The following is a 17,823-nucleotide window of genomic DNA, read 5'->3' on the forward strand; positions in this document are numbered from 1 at the left end:
AGTCTACTGTAAAGGCCATGACCTCTGTGAACCACTCTCTCGCAGGCCAGAACGGGGCGAACAAAGTCATTCTCGTCCTTCCGACACCGCAAACTTTCTCATGACTTCCCCTAAGATCTTGAACGGGGAAAGGCGTACAGGTCCATCCCCGTCCAGTCCCAGAGAAGTGTGTCTATCGTCACTGCAGCTGGGTCGAGTACTGGGGAGCAGTACAGTGGAAGCCTCTTCGTTCTGGACGTCGCAAAGATATCCACGAGCGGACGTCCCCATCCCAATCCTCCACAGCTCTTGGCATACCTTCTGATGCAGAGTCTACTCGGTTGGCAGAAGTTGACCTCGTCTGCTGAGGAGATCTGCCCAGACATTCTCTACTCATGCTACAAATTTCGTAAGGATCATGACGTCCAGTGCCCTTGCCCACAGCAAGATCTCCTTTGCCAGAGCAAAAAGGACTGAGGACTGTTTCCTCCCTACTTCTTCAAGTACGCCAGAGCTGTGGTGTTGTCTGAGTTGACTTGGACTATTCGACGAGAGACTTTTTCTTGGAAAAACTGGAGAGCTAAAACGATGGCTGCCATTTCCTTTAGGTTTATGTGCCAGGACACCTGTTCCCCTCTCCAGGTGCCTGCCACTTGTTTCCCCCTAATGATGCTCCCCATCCCGTGGTGGACGCGTCGGAGAACAACACTAGGTCGGGGCTCTGAAGCTTGAGAGACACGCCCTCCGACAGCTACACTGGATCTAGCCAACATTTCAAGTGATGTTTTTACCTCTCCTGAAATTTCCAAGATCATGTGTAGATGATTGTTTTCTTTTCCAATTGTACTTGAGAAAAAATTGTAACGGTCTGAGGTGCAGTCTCCCCAAGGAAACAAACTTCTCCAGCGAGGAAATGGTCCCCAGTTAGACTCACCCATTCCCTCACCGAGCCCGAATCTTTCCTTAGGAAGGCTAACACTTTGTCTAAGCCTTGCTGCTGACGTCCCTGGGACGGAAAAGCTCGAAAAGCCACTGAATCCATCTGAATCCCCAGATACACGGATGATTGGGTTGGGATCAGATGTGACTTTTCGAAATTCACCAGTAGTTCCAGGGACTTCACCAACGATTAAGATGTTTGAAAATCCTTCAGACACCGCGTTTGAGTGGAGGCATGAATGAGCCAGTCGTCCTTCGAAGATAACAATTGCGAAGTAGGAGACTGAGGGGCCGCAGGCTGAAACTATTCTTCAAAAGAGGCTCGAAGCCATCGAACCAAGACCTCTTCTTCTTCTCAACTGACACACGTTCGGGAAGATGGTAACCGTGCTCTCTAGACAACCTCTGGAGAGCTGCATGAAATCTAGAGAGCAAGGCAACTGGCGAAAGAGCGGAACGAGGAGAAGAAGGGACTGCCTGTACTCTTGATTGGCAGCCTATCACCTTCCTTCTCTCGCGATGTGGCTTTGCCTTTCTCACTGCAATCAACAAAACAAGTTGTTGTTGCAAAGACACAATCATCCTTTTTGATGGAGAACATTCCTTCTCAGGCAAAAGGCTGATCCTTTGAGAAGACGATGGGCGAGGGGAAGCCCTCCTCCTTCTCACATGGACTGCCAAGGATATATCTTAGGAGCGACCGAAGCGCTCAAAAGCATACTCATCGGAAGACGTCCTCTCCTGTGAAGATCGCAACACAGTAGAAAAGAGAGAGGACGTGAAGCGTCCCCCCTCCCTGAGACCATACATCATACATCTTAGCTCTCTTTTACTGCGGAAAGTCTTCCAATTGCCCAGGAGACGACTGCAAAGCAGAAGGAGCTAACGGACGAGAAGCGTCCCCCTCCGAGGAACCAAAGACGAAGGGCGCCTGTGCGACCTATAGCGTCTTCGTTCTCCTCAGAGGGAGCGAGACCCTCCGAGAGTTCCAACTCCTGCGCGGGGAGGACGTCTCTGAAGACTAAAGTAATCTTTCAAGATTCAAATTCTATGAGATATGAGCCATGACATCACCTATAGACGAATCTTGACTATGAGAGATGTTCAGAATCATTTCTAGATGATCTATGCTATTCCAGTTTTTCTGCAGGAAAAACTGGAGAGGTGTGAATTTCAGTCTATTCAGGGAAAACAAACTTCTCCAGCGAGGAAATGGTCCCCTGCAATTCATTCCTTCCCTCACTGAGCATGTTTCCTTCCCTAATAAGGCTGCGTTTCACTTAAACAGGAGTAATTTGAAGACACTGTAGAAGATTGTTCATTTGTTTCTTCCTAAAAGTCTCCTTCCTGAGATCCATTACTATTCTCTGATTCTCGGCGAATGTCTGAAGAAGCATTACGTTGTGCGTCCATCCAAGCGTCCTGCCGAGCGTCGCGCTCGGCGCTGTCGTATTTGGCAGCGGAAGGAGTCCCCTTCATAATCGAGCAAGGGACGTCTCGGCGAGCTAATTGACTACATCTCTTGCACATCATTCTTGTTTCGAGGGAAATCATGTGTGCTATGCCGCTGTAGACTCGGACAGAATTCTGTTACCATGCGGTAAACAGAACCGAAAAAGGTCTAATACATATATATATATATACATACACACACATATACATTTACACATATATATCTATACATATATATATACATATACATATACACATATATATATACACATACACATATATATATAATTTATTTATTTATTTATTTTATGAAAAAATTCTCGCAAAGTGAAGATGTTCAGCCATGTATGCTAGAATTCCCCTCAACCCGAGGCTAAGGCCGTGATTGTAGGGTAGAAATACGGTTAGTCCGTCAATCCCGCAGGAGAGAGAGACGTAACCTACTGCGCATGGCAGACAATCAGATAGAACTGAGCACTGGCATTACGCATTAGTGACAGCAGACTCAGAGAATGTTCGTCGTTCTCGCACTGCTCTGCCTGAGTTGCCACCTACACCATTCTACGAATGAATAGGTTTACTATCATTATAGAGCAGAAACCAAAATCCAACAAACTGGTATATTTAAGCGAAACTGAATTTGCTAAATATAAAAGGCTAACTTGGTATTGTCATAACATTACCTTAAATGTTTAAAAATAGGGAAACCGGCAACCCCTGAATAGTTGCAGGGAGAACCGATTAAATGTAATAAGAATAATCGTACTCTCGGTTGTCCTCCGTAGGAGTAACTATGGTATGAGTATATAACTTGAACCATACAACCGTTTGAAAGTAATATGACGTAAGGGCAAAAATAATATTACTTAATACAACATCGCTTGTTCACCTTTACCCGGCAGATATATATATACATATATCTGACTGGTAAGTTTTATGAACAAACGTAGAGTATTTTAGACACTTTGGGACCAGCTACCTCCCTACTACATTCTGCCTCACCGAGGTAGGGAGAGCCATCACGCGGTAGTGTTTTGTCAATGAGAAATTATACGCTTACGCGATAGAATGAACACTCATGGCATTATCACTATACTTCACTACACTACTATAACTTTCCAATGCAAACATGATTCCAGGCTACGCAAAGATTTAAGAATCACAGATAGGGTATTATCCTCCAAAGACACTATTGTAGGGCCCGAAGGCATCACAGGTCTTTGGAGGGATAAATTCTACTGGACGGGTAACTTGTGTTACACGCCTGGAGGAAGACCTTACACTATCACGTCCTAGTTTACGTACCTATGATTCATAAGCCTTCCACGCAGAATCAGACATATTTTCACACTCGTTGCAGCGCTCATCAAACATACAAACATGTTTCCTACAATTCGCGCACACTGTTATTAGGTCTACCGAAGTTTTCGGTAGCCTAACCTGCATTCTTCCACACAACATACTCTGGCCTAGTCGAACTAGATCCAGACATCGTAAGTTTAAGGAAAAATCAAGCCAAAATAAAAACAATCCACAATTAGCGTATGCCTAACCACCGATCCTAATCAAATAACCAAAAATCAATTGGGATACTCAAGTGACCAAAAGAGTTCCAAAATCCAATGACGGAGGTGCAGAAAACACTTGTTGACTGCACCGGCGACAGAAAATATCTGACAGAAAATGGGAATGGTTCCTTACGCCCGCCTCCCAGCGGCGGGAAGGGAAGGGTACTACCACCTGGCCGAACCACTGCGTGTGCCGGGAGTTTTGAAATTCTGTCGGACTTCGGAGAATACAGCTATATATATATCTGGCAGGTAAGATTCATGAACAAAATGTGGTTTTCCAATACAAAAAAATATGCAAACAGTTGCTGTCACAGTTACTTTGATAGTAGGATTTGAATATGCCCAATACAAAATATATGTGCATAGTTACTACATGAATATTTTCACTGGTGTGAAAGTTAAAGGCACCCAATAATTCAGGATTCTGCATGTGGATGATTTACGGAAGAAAGTTGTCTTAGGCAAAAATTTTACATTTAACAAACATCCCTAAAAGACAGCATCTGTCAACATGAAATATTACACGGCAAGAATAGTAAAGTCAATATATTTACTTAAAGAAACAGTGATTTGATAGTGAGGACGAGGAAAAATGAAACTGGTATATTCATTAGGAAAACAAATTCAATGGTTGAGTCTTCAACTCTAAGATCTCAAGAAAAAACCTATATAAATCACAATCTGCCTTGAGAAAACCCACAATTGTAAAATATTTAATTGAACAATACATTAAAAAACTCAATGGATAGACATAGACTGTGAAAGAGAAGGACTCGCATTACTTTACAGGAAAATAATTTGAAATACTGATTCAGTTTATAGTTCCTTTGTCAATACGCAATTTACGTACTGGTTTTTCAAACACTACTTTAGTGAATCAAGGAGACTTTGCATACGCACATTTTTCTTTTATAATTAATCCTTTACTGATTCCATATACATTCCTCATCTAGACTTAAATTACCATAGCATAGCATTACTACTTAATGTTGATCAGTCAAGAAAGATTCTTGCCAGAGTCCAAAAGTAATAAAATACAACTTTCATTGCATCCTAACTCGACTTCTACTGAAGAAATAAGGCATAGAAGGGATTAAATGGGATCATAGATAAGTAAAATTCTTACTTATAATAACTGGAACAAGTCTGTTTCTTTTCAAGTGCAAAAAATAATGGGATGTGACAAACAAAGGCAGGTCCTAATCAAGACAGTTATGGCATTAATCAAAATTTAGGAAATGGAGAGAGCGAACTTTGAAATAACCTAAGTAAAAGGTTCCAAATAGTACTAGTTGAAATTTTAACAGAAATGGTTTATTCCATACTATAAAGCAACTGGAAAAGAAAAAAAATGTGCAACAGTAATAATATAATAATAATAACAATAGTACATGTAATAACAATGAAAAAATTAAAATAATACAATACTATGAATATTTGAAAAAAAAATTCCAGTTTCCTATTAAAGAAAAATATACCTTACATAGACATAGAAGAATCATAGGTAGCTACAAAAATAAATAACAGGTAAAAATTAAAAACTCACCGTAACAAAAGTCATGTATACTTTATCCACATCCGGTCTCTCTTCTCTATCAACTTTGACGTTGATGAAGTTGGCATTCATGATTTTTGCAATATCTGGATTCTCAAAGCTCTCCCTCTCCATCACATGACACCAGTGGCATGTTGAGTAACCCACACTGAGGAAAATGAGCTTGTTCTCTTTGCGAGCATCACTAAAGGCTTCCTCACCCCAAGGGTACCTAGAAACAATTCAAATATGAAATACTCATTCTGACTTTTAGCCTGGGGAAAAATGTGGCTAACATACAAGCTAAAATCGAAAACGACACATCAAAAACATAGAATTCAATCAATCTACACAAAGTCTGAGATACACAGAGCGGGGGTCTTGGAACCAAAAACCCCTTGAGTCACAGGCCAACACTTTATTATTATTATTATTATTATTTAGAGGACAGACCCTACTCAAATAAAACAAGTATACAGAGGCCATTGACATGGTGTCCTTTCAAAAGAAGTATCAAAAGATAATGAGAAATACAGAAAGAGATCAGTTATTGGACAAACAAATAAATTAACAAATTGATAAATGAATAAAAATGTAAGTAAAATATTACAATACATGTTGAATTATATTGGGAGAAATTAGAAAATAAAATTTAGAAGTGCTGGGACCTAGGAGGTCATTCACTGCTGAAGGAGAAGTTGATAGTAAAGGTTTTACAAGCGTAACAAGAGGAAAACCTTGCAGTTGTATCATGAAACATTTTTTAGCAGGGGGTGAGCGAGATGGAAGTGAAATAATATGAATGGGTGTATGTGAAAGGAATGAAGAGGGTTGCAGTCAACTAGGGGTCGAGGGGATGCTGCATAGAACCTTAAGTAATGCCTACAGCACACTGAGTGAGGTGCACTGATGGCAATACCCTCCTATGGGGTAGTCAGCAAACTCACCAGTGAACAGGATTTGTAGCATGCTGCAAAAGATAAGGCGACTTCTCTGATGCCAAACGATTTTTCTTTTCGCCTCCGCTGCTGGAGGATCCTTCGATAGCGCTGGCCATTGTTCTTGTCAAACTCTCTCTGATTGGCTGGCTACTAATTTTACTAATCCATCTGCCTACGCTACCGATATTCCTGAAAGAGTAAAGGTTCATCTTCAGTGAAAAACAATAATTTCACTCAAATTTCTATGGCTTTCATGTTAATACAAGTCACTAATCAACTTTCAGTATACATAAGCTGCATTATTGTACCAGCAAGCAGCACTTATCAAAATATCAGAAAATTAAGAAAAATGTGAAATGTTAACTGGTCTTCATGACATAGGATACTAATGAGAAAGCATGGAAAACAGAATAAAACTGGCCAAAGTGACTAAAAGCCATCCAACAACCATTTTCACCATTAAACAATCACACTGACTTCTGTCTTAAAATAGACCTCATTCAATCTTGCGAAACTTATATGTATACTACATATGTATTTATATGAAAATACTCTAATCTAGGTTAATTTTGTTCCTAGTGGTAAAACTACTTCGCTACAGATTTGAAACACAGTGGACCCCCAGTATTCGCGTTTTACGGATTCGCGGATTTCTCACATGAACATTTCCCCCCATTATTTGAGGAAAATTCGCCTACTCACTGTATTTTCTATGAGAAATATCCAGGAATTCATGTTTTTTTTTCTTTTTCAATTTTATCATAAAATGCACTTTTTGTGATAAAACTATTAAAAAACCAAGTATAAACATTTTTTGTGTTTTCTTTTTGAGTTTTAACAAACAAAACAGGCTGTTTTCAGTGTTTTTATAGGGGTTCCAACTATTCGCAGGGGGTCTGGTACACATCCCCCCCCGAATACGGGGGGACCACTGTAGTACACAAATTAAAGACTTGTCATTCAAATCATTACACTATTCAGTAACCTTGTCTATAACTGGAGCCAAAAAATTACAAATTTTAAAAAACTTTTAACAAACTAAAAACCTCTATTATATATAAAAGCCTTTTCCTACCACACAAGTCATATTAGTTATGTGTGTGAATAGTTAAATATAGTAGACCACATTAATACCAGGCAACTAAGCATGAGGTAGTGGGTATTAACCCACCTCCGAGGTGCTAGTACTAAACATGGCAGAAGCTCAATGGGACGCCTTGTTTACTACTAGCTCCTCGGGGGTCAAGGATATTGTTTACTAATAATATTGAAATACACAGAAATGGGTGGATATAATACTTTGATCCCTGGGGCTAATACTAAACACGGCATCCCATTGAATGAAAAAAAAAACTAGGAAATTTCTAAGCAGTTAAAAATTATATTCATTAATCTAATTATGCCGTCATAACAATTGCATTAATTTTTATTGCACAATTTTGTGGCAAGAAACTTTTAAGATGCTTGAAAATACGACTGACCTAGTACTATAGTGTTTTAATAAGCGGTATTCCCACTCGTTGAACAATCCAATTTTGACTGACATATAGATGGATTTAGCTGGAGATGCAGAATATCCACTCTGCCCAAGTTGCCTGGTAGCTATAACATTAAATCTTAATTACCCTCTTTCTTTACAAAAGCAAGCACAGTCTTCAATCCCCATGAAAGAAAGTGAAAAAAGGCCTCGTATAAATACTGGTGTTTATTTGTATAGGAAAACTTTAACTTTTATCAGGTTAGTTCTAAATTTAACTCTCCAATATCCAAAAGTAGGAAATATACAGGTACTCTTCAATCCCAGTATGAAACATACCTCAGCATTGGAGCAAAGATCTTCACCTTCAACAAGGAATCTATGGGAATATGCAAGCAAGTATTATCAATTGCCAAGACATTCGAACATGACTCATTAGCTAACAAATGACAATTTTTCTTGGCTAGGTATAATTCCTCTAAAATTTCTGATTAAATATTCTGTATATGAGAACATTTTCCCTATGTGCATGAAACTACTGTATAGCATTGTCATAGGTTAAAAGCTCAACCGTAATGTACATTAGAAGATATAGCAATGTATTATCACTTTCATTAACTAAAGGCAAAAATGATGTGGGCATCTGACAAGCAAACAGTCTGTGCTTCTAGGGTGAACACCAATCACCGGGATGCAAAGATAAATAGTGTAGATATCTGTAAGAAATTATTTGCATGGAGAAAACCACATTATTTTTTCAAGTTTTGATATACGTGTATCTCTGTAAGCAAATAAAATTTTTTACAGACCTCAAAGGCTTCTACATTAGAAAAGTTACTTTAAATATTCTTTGAATGCTGGGAACCTACTGATCCTGAAAGGTCAGGTACTTACTATACTGTAATACATTTCAGTAGTGTATTCACTAACTTCCAGATTTTTATACGGTTGTTGAGATTTTTACATTCATTACACTTGCAAATATTTTCTTAACTTACTACCACCCCAATGATGGAAATATGTTGGGAATGTGGGGTTTAAGGTGGGGTAAACTGTAAGAAGAACCTTTTGCAACAAAATAAAAATTAAATTTGGACAAAACACAAGGAAAACCATCAGAAAAACTGCATTTTAACAAAAATAGGCCATGAGAAACTTGGGTTTTTGTGGGTAAAAACTAAATTGAATGAAAAGCAGTAACAATAATTTATGCTCCACATATGAAACCACTCATTACAGAGGTAAAATGGTAACACAACCTGGGACCCATTAATCTTGCATTAAAAGTGCAGCAGTGACAAGAAGTAACTGCTAATCACCTAACCTAACCATGGCAAAGCGTCCTGCCTGATCACCTGGCCCACACATTAAAACTTGACTACCTGGAATAGTTAGTTTCTGGGACCAGGAACATGAAGAATTGATTCTTCATGGTCTGATTCTGATGAAAGTAGTTATGGGGGGGAGAGGGGAATAATGTTAGATAAAAAATGCTCCCAGAAGTTAGTTTAGGGTAATTAAAGGTTACAACAATGCATCTCTGTAAATAACTGTAAGACTTATGACCATTCATGCCAAGTTACCAGGCCCATGTTCAGGTAGAAACTGGCACCCAGGTTAAGTAAGGAAGTATCCTGGTAACTGGCCACATGACATTGTTATAATTTTTGTGATGGTTACCGATTATAAGCACTTAGTTTATGTACTCAAGATCATTCTTGTTGGTGTATTTCACTTTTTTTAGTTTCAATTCTGTCCCCCCAAAATACAAACCTCTTACCAGCAGGGGTTACACCAAAACTGTCATGGCCAGATACAAATAACAAGGGACCAGAAAAACAAAATGTATGGTTTGAATAATGGTCAGATTTACAGTAAAATACAAGATAATAATTCTGAGCAATAACTCCGCACAGACAGTAACAAATGTTCCCGCAAATGTGAAAGCCACTAGGGATTGGGGCATCAAATGCATTTTGCCGTGTTTAGCTATCACCCCTGGGGAGTTAATGACAGTCGATGCCCCAGAAATCAATGGTAATTCTTAATACCTAAGCAATCGAAATATATACTATAGGAAAATATAATTTAAAAAAAAGCTATTTCTATATTGGCATTCCGCGGTGCTACACGACGGTACCAATGTGTGCGATGTATTGACGTATAGCCTAGAGTTCAAAGGAAAATAACAGTTTAGTTACTGAATAAATATTATTTTAAATTCTTGTTCAGGAGGTAAAACTGCATAGAAAAACAGCAACTGCCACAGTCTAGGTCGCCGCGGAATAGTTGTATAGTAGATCTACCACAAAAAAAAAAAATTACCCGACGTGGAGTTACTGCTCAGATTTACCTACAAGATAAACCCCCAGAAATATATTTAGTCGATACATTTAACCGGAAATCAAAGTAGCCCTGGCCTGTTATTGTACGCCTAGTGTATTCCTAAACACCCAAAACACGTCCATTAATCTGCTCGCTTACTAAATAAGTACAGCCTATAGGCCTAAGCTATTAGTGACATTGTGCCATGAAAATAAATCATACGAAGGTTATTGCTAAGCCACAAAATTTGCAACGTCATTGCAAGACTACCTATAGTAGGCTACGCTTGGGCCTATCAAGATAGGCATATGCAACAAATTCGTACTAAATTTAATATTATGGATGTAGATGTTATGAAAACCGCCATTTCTGAAGTTAAATTAAAAAAAACCAAATCAATTTTTTAAAATAAACATGGCTGATGATTGACTTGTCAAAAGGTTCGGCTACTAGCCTAATGCTAAGCTAGCTTAGGTAGTAGCCTAGGTACCTACCTAACGCTGACCACTCTTATTAATGAGTGATTTAACAGCCTCTAAACAGGCAACACAACTTAATACCAGTCAATTAACGCCATATAAGTCTTTCATGTTACGAAGAGACAATAAATAGGCGCAATCAAAACCCCTAACATGGATTAAAATGAAAATTTTCTCTCATATCAAATGACCTTCTTACTCACATAGCTTAGGCGACTGATGGTTTCGTTCACCTAAATCCTTCTGCCAAGACGCTTTCCAAACGACGGCGTTCGGTAACGGAATTCCCAGGATGGACGTTCGCTGGGGCCCGATAATCTTTAGAAATGGATGTTTTTTTGTACTTATTTTCAATCATTTACTTAAATATATCTATATGTTAAAGATAAGTAATCACTTTGATGTAAATTAACGGGATAAATTAGGTCTACAGGGTGGCGTTCACTAATACAATTCCGGATTTACGTTACTAAAGGCGGAAAGCTGTTAGATTTCGCTCTTTACTAAACTAATTTTCAATCATTTATTATAAATAATTATTTTTGATGGTTTTTATAGTATTGTGGATGTAATTCAACGGAATAAATTAGGTCTACAGGGCGGCGTTCATTAATGGAATATCTAGATATACGTTCACTACAGGCAGAAAACTGTTAGGATTCACTCCCTTTTCACTTGTTTTCAATCATTTATTCTCTATATATCATTTTGATGGTTCCTATAGAGTTGTGTCTTGAATATGTTAAAAGATAAGAGCACGTAACGAACGTCACCAGGAGTGATTGGCTGCTGCGTGGGTTACTGAACGCGTCCTTTTTGTTTACTAGTCACAATTTGCCTTTTCCTTCGTTACGTAATAAACACGAAGAGTTTTATATGACGTTTACCCTTGAGTAACTTGGCCGAATAAAACTTTTTACGTCTCCAATTTCCACCCACCTGTTGCTATGCTTATCAATTTCGAATATATCAAAAGAGGCCGATGCGTCACAGAGGGGTAGCGAGTGGCCAAGATACTATACTGCACTGGAATATTAATAAGGCGGCTCTTATGTTACGAAGGAAGACTTGAATTGCTTGAAAAGGCGAAAAGGAACTTTTGCTTCTACCTCGTCACTTCACATGCGCGATGTAAGGACAGTTTCTTCTTGTCGATATAAAATGACGTCGTATCTTTCCCGTTGATGAAAACTGACTCGTGAATTTAATAAAATCAGGCGGCACTTGTGTTGCTAAGGAAGGTTTAATTCAGCGGCAATAATCACACAACTGCTGTAACTTTGCTTTCTAAACAGTCACCTCACGTACAGCACAATGTAACATTAGTTCCCTGTTATTGATAAAAATAGTCATATATTTCCCATAAGAGCAAAAGAACTCTTGGATATAGTTTAATCAGGCGGCACTTAGTAAAGAGAGACTCTATTTAACGTATAACGATCGGCAAAATCGCACCACTGCTGAAAAGACAAGAAACTTAAGCCTTTTAATGGACACCTTGGTTGCACAACGTAACAGTATTTCCCTCCAATCGATAAAAGAGACGCCGTATCCTTTCCATAAGAATCACCAGCCTCCTCAAGCTGCTACTGCTGCTGGTTACTGGTATGGTATCCTAGTGTTTCATAACCAGACCACCGCCAGTTCGAAGTGCAGCAGATTCAACCTCCTCGCTGATGTGGAGGTGCTGTTGACTGCACTAAACGGACTTAGCCTTGGCGGGCATTAAGCCCTCTTAGGTCAACGAACCCCGGTGCTATTTCACCTACTTCTGGGCACCGTAATTTCTCAATACGTCTGAAAGGGCCGCACATGCATAAGGCGTGTTATTTCACTATATGCACTTTACTTATACATATGAAAGGAGCTGTCGGCTAATGGCTGACGCAGCTATAGGTACCTGCCTTCAGCGACTCCAGCAAGATCTGTAAACGATTCGTATGATGAATAAGCAAGTAGCCTCTCAACGATGCCTGTCACAAAAGAAGCTGTTTATGCTCTTTACTTCAGCTCCTGGAATCCAGACACACAAGGTATCCGTCCAGGATGATCAATGGATCTAGTTTTGCTGACATGCAACTGCCATTTGCATTTATCGGGTGACGTCATTAACACGAACTCCTTGGTGGCTTCTTCTCTTATTATGGACTGATGGTTATTAGTACAAGAAAATCAAGGATGAATTCTTACTGGCCTCGTTGCTGATTAGGTGAATCTTGCTTTGATCTTTTAGCGATACTGGCGTTTTCTGACAATTCCTGTTATCATGGCCTTCAGCAAGCTGTGTGTGTGTTTGTGTGTAGTACATACAAGAAAAACATTCCTTATGAACACTTCTCGTTGCATAAAAAAAATTGTTAACGCAAGTATCTATGTACGTGTATGAATATACCGTATTGTTTAGTAAGCGCATCATGCAGCAATGTCAAAACCTTTTGAGATATGCATCTGGGCTGAGGTAATACATGAATCATGTATCACCTGGGAACAGAGAGAGAGAGAGAGAGAGAGAGAGAGAAGAGAGAGAGTTGCCGCAGGGATATCACCTGGGAACACACACACACAGAAAGGGGGGGATCGTCACATCCAGTTAGAAAATGGATGCACAGTTTTGACGGTCAGAGCTCAGGTGAATAAAAAGAAGGCAAAAAAAAAAAAAAAAAGATAAGATGAAAACAAAAGAGTAGGTTCCTTAATCCCCAGGAAACAGAAGGCAACAGAAGCTCTTGAATGGCAAGTGAAGAAAAAGGATAGCACATGTCGAATGTAAAGCTGGCGTTATACAGATATCGCTGTATAACCGGTTTGGCGTAAACTGGTATTATTGGTTCCTAACAGGTTTTTCTTCTTCTCACCTCCCAGAGCACTACAGGTGTTTAGCTAGAACCACTTGGATGCGAAGTTGCGAACTATATAGTTACCAGACTCTAGACTCAAAAGTACTTAAAACTATTTACTCTGAAAAGTATTTTAGTTTATTTTTCTTTTTGTTTGCCTTAGAGTTCCCTGCTTCTCTCTCTCTTTCTCCACAGCCACCCAACCCGATGACATAACACGATGTAGTCCTACTGACCGCAACCATTACAAGTGAACCGCAGTCTTCAGTAGGTCGCCCCCATCCCCCCTCCCCATCCTCCTCCTCCTCCCCCCTTCTGCTCCCAATACATATCCCTTCCCTCCCGCTCCCAATCCTCTTCCCACCCCATCCCCAACACCGTGACCGTCACCACGGCCGTTATGTAAGCAACGAGAGTGAAAGTGGAGCTAGTGGGCTAACGTTTACACTTACACCCGTTGCTGTGATGTACGTACGTACGGTTCAATGCATAGATCCCGTACAGTCGGTTCTTCTCCGCACACGGAGGCCAGGAAATGGTTCGGATACGATCTACGTGCGGTTGGACATGTGTAGATTAGCATACAACAGAAGGGAGCTACATAATATAATCAGTTCGGGAGACTTGGCATATTGGTGATTTTACATGTATACGTAGCCTAAGTACATAATATGTATGTTGTTATGTCTATATATTCGTCGTTAAATTATCTTCAAGGGCGTATCAGCAGAATAACAAATGTATAACTAGGATGTTTGCAAATATAATTAACTTTTATTTAAGATAATTTTTAAACATTGCCTAACCGATCTTCAAAATGCTCAGCAATTTCTTGGCGTTATGCCTTAGACAGAATATTGTAAAGGAAATACATTTAACTGGTTATTATGGTTTAAGGGCAGAATTTTTATCTGAATTGACGTTTTCCTATTTGCCTCCTGTTATAAAAGTAAAAGTAATACTTTATCAAGAAATTAAAATGTAATTTATAGGCAATGAATAATATTCTTGTACACATAAATTTACCAAAAACAGGTTGTAATCTGCATAAAAGCCAAACGTTTACTTCAAGACTAGTAATCAAGACAGCACATATGGCTGGAAAGTCATTACTGACAATTGCAGTATTATGTTTTGTTTATGAAATCTGAGTGAAAGAAAGAGAAAGGATGCAAAGGAAGCAAGCAAGCAAGCAATTAGCAAAACAACCAGACGAATCACTCAAGAGACCAGGAAACAAAGCAGAGGACCCCTTGTTACCATGACTAAAGGAGAAAATTCCAAAGCAGTTTGTCTTCTGAATGAAAGCAGAAATTGCCGCCGTGTGTGTGTTTGTGTTTGTGCTTTTGTATCAAGCAAAGTATCGTCCCACGCGTATCTAGAATCATTTCCCACTTTCTAGCTCACGAACTTAGTCAGAATTATCTCTAGCATTAAGGAGATAATTGTAAATTGAATTATTCCTTTTTCTTGAATGTTCTCATGACTGCGCAATCATTACTCGCTGTGGCCATTACACTGACGAACAAAATGACCAAAGTTAATGTCAGTGACGATCACGGTAACCAACTTAACTCCTATCTATGTCACTGGTCTTACTGTCATTGTTATTGTAGTAGATTCGCATCTGATCTACCGTGCATTTGATGTACAGGCCAGTCCCTTACGACGCTCCTGATTGGTTGTTAATAAGGCAATCATAGGGCTGGAAACTCTCTCAGTCTCTCTCTAGAGTTCACATAGGTAGGATGTATGTTCTACCATTACTGAGGGATCCTTTTGAAAGACGTTCTAGGTATCCCTCAGGTGAGGTGGAACATACAGCCTGCCAATGTGAACTCTCTCTCGAGAGAATGAGAGTTTCCAGTCCTGTGATTGGGTTATCAACAGCCAGTCAGGAGCGTAAAGGACTGGCCTAGACATGAGAGGCACGGTTGATGTGAATCTACTATATAGTAGGACAGATTGTAGCGATAAGTAGTACTTCAAATAGCAGTAGGGGATAGCAGCATTGATAGCGGAATAGTAATAAGAATAGCGCGTGTGTTGTATAACAAACGCACATCACAAGACTGGTTTAATTCAGGAAACTTCGTGAATCGTCAAACCAGATTCCATCACGGCGATTTCCTGTTGGGCAGCGAGAAAAATAAAACAAATAAATAAAAAAAAACCTGTCTGGTAGGCAAACGTTTTACTCAATCACCCCCTAATTTGCACATTGAGTTCTTTTTTCTTATTTTTTTACAATTTACACTTGAATTTTGCATATCCTCACTCTAAAAGTACCACAGAGAAAGTTAGTTCACAATAACCTTACACTAAAAGCCCCTTTTCAATAGAGAAGTGACGTCCTGGACAGCAGGCAAATATTGGAAGAGAAATCCAACGCGCGGAGAGGAATGTGCCCCTAAAAGTCGCCAAAATCCTCAAAGCCAGAGTTATTGTAATTTTAGCTGGAATATCCGACTGATAACCCTAGAGTTAAAAAGGGAAAGAGCTGAGGGAACTTTAGTTGGTATTATTCCACCTGTTAACCCTCTAGTTAAAAAGGGAGAGAGATGAAGGAATTTTAGTTGGAATTATTCCAACTGTTAACCCTCGAGTTAAAAAGGGAAAGATGACGCTTCTGATTTGAAGGAAATATTTGAATAATGAAAAAGGTAAAGACAGTAATCTTTGGTGCTTGAGAAACTGCAACTTGTGGGGGACCTAACTTGCTATGCAGGAATAAGGTCTACTGAGTCATCTAAAGTAGAGGTAAGGACAGCAATATTATGTTAAAAAAAAAAGACATGGAAAGAAAATGAAAATCATTGAGGAAAAAATAAGGCCCATTGATTGTCGTCTATAATAGAGGTATGAACAGAAGTATTTTAAGTTAAGAGAAAAGTGACGTAAAAGGAAAATGAGATAATGCTGGTAGGAAAAAGTTAACGAAACCTCCAAGTGAATATAAGAAGATAAAAGCTGGCAATAAAGGCTGCCCAGAATAGAGGTAAGGAAAGAAATATTTCAAGTTAAAAGAAAACGTACGTAAAAGGGAAAATGACATAAGGTTGGTGGGAAAGAGTTAACGCAACTTCCAAATGTATATCTAAGAAGATAAAAGCTGGCAACAAAGGCTGCCCAGAAATCCTACAGCTGAAGAAAGAAGAACGTTGGTATCGTTCATAATCATTACTCGACAGGGATTACAGCTAACGACTTGTACACCTCATAAACGTACTCGTGGACACAGCAGTGGCATATATTTAGCAGTTCTGGAATCCCCTAAACAATTTCTACAGTGACAATAGACTTCTACAGAAATCCCCTAAGTGATTTCTATAGTGACAATACAGAGTTCTATAGAAATCCCCTTCATGATTTCTACAGTGACAATACAGAGTTCTACAGAGATCCTCTAAATGATTTCAACAGTAACAATAGAGTTCTAAAGAAGTCTCCTAAATGATTTCTACAGTGACAATACAGTTCTATAGAAATCTCCTAAATGATTTCTACAGTGACAATACAGAGTTCTACAGAAATCCCCTACATGATTTCAACAGTGACAATACAGAGTTCTACAGAAATCCCCTAAATGATTTCAACAGTGACAATACAGAGTTCTACAGAAATCCCCTACATGATTTCAACAGTGACAATACAGAGTTCTACAGAGATCCCCTAAATGATTTCTAGTGACAACAGAGTTCTACAGAAATCCCCTAAACGATTTCTATAGTGACAATACCGAGTTCTACAGAAATCCCCTACATGATTTTTACAGTAACAATAGAGTTCTATAGGAAATGTCCAAACTTGCACCGTCATGGCGTTGAGTAACTCGAAACTACTTGCGATTTTGTTTGCAGAGTTGCAAGTCATCCTTAAGGAGGAGGAGGAGGTAGCGGACGGACTCGGGCCTCTCTCTGACTGTCATGCAAATTGAGCAGTTGTGCCACAACGGAGAGATTCAAAACAACACGAATATTTATTTGGCATTGCGGCGGGGGTGGGGGTGGGGGGGTGACGGTTTCTCCTGGTCATGTTGATAAGTATTTTCATTTACGAATCCCCCTACCCCCTCCCTCCAACCTCCTACCCCCTTTGTTTCTATCTAAACATTGATTTTGGGTTAAGGACAGACGCCATCACGTACTTTCTAATTCCGCATTCAGATCAGATGGTCAACTTTGTAAAAGAAATGATTATGATCTTTGCGCTCTGGTGATTAAACCTGTCTATTGTCACTGTAGAAATCATGTAGGGGATCTCTGTAGAACTCTATTATCACTGTAGGA

The 17,823-nt window shown here is 39.3% G+C and overlaps 1 protein-coding gene across 7 annotated transcripts in view; it reads right to left on the bottom strand.

Annotated features, from left to right (window-relative positions):
* Positions 1 to 17,823, bottom strand: part of LOC135201704 (spermatogenesis-associated protein 20-like) — a 112,566-nt gene that overhangs the window by 23,425 nt on the left and 71,318 nt on the right. The window contains exons 1-5 of one of the 7 annotated variants that reach the window (XM_064230862.1): positions 11,807 to 12,714; positions 10,901 to 11,015; positions 8,233 to 8,272; positions 6,423 to 6,605; positions 5,488 to 5,707 (exon numbers count right to left, since the gene is read on the bottom strand). In XM_064230862.1, the coding sequence (XP_064086932.1) occupies positions 5,488 to 5,707; positions 6,423 to 6,605; positions 8,233 to 8,240 (411 nt within the window). In that variant the 5' untranslated portion in view covers positions 8,241 to 8,272; positions 10,901 to 11,015; positions 11,807 to 12,714. The other 6 variants (XM_064230865.1, XM_064230864.1, XM_064230863.1 and 3 more) reach the window with 6 other exon arrangements.

Source organism: Macrobrachium nipponense, chromosome 28 (assembly GCF_015104395.2).
Source record: "Macrobrachium nipponense isolate FS-2020 chromosome 28, ASM1510439v2, whole genome shotgun sequence".
Classification (NCBI taxonomy): domain Eukaryota; kingdom Metazoa; phylum Arthropoda; class Malacostraca; order Decapoda; family Palaemonidae; genus Macrobrachium; species Macrobrachium nipponense.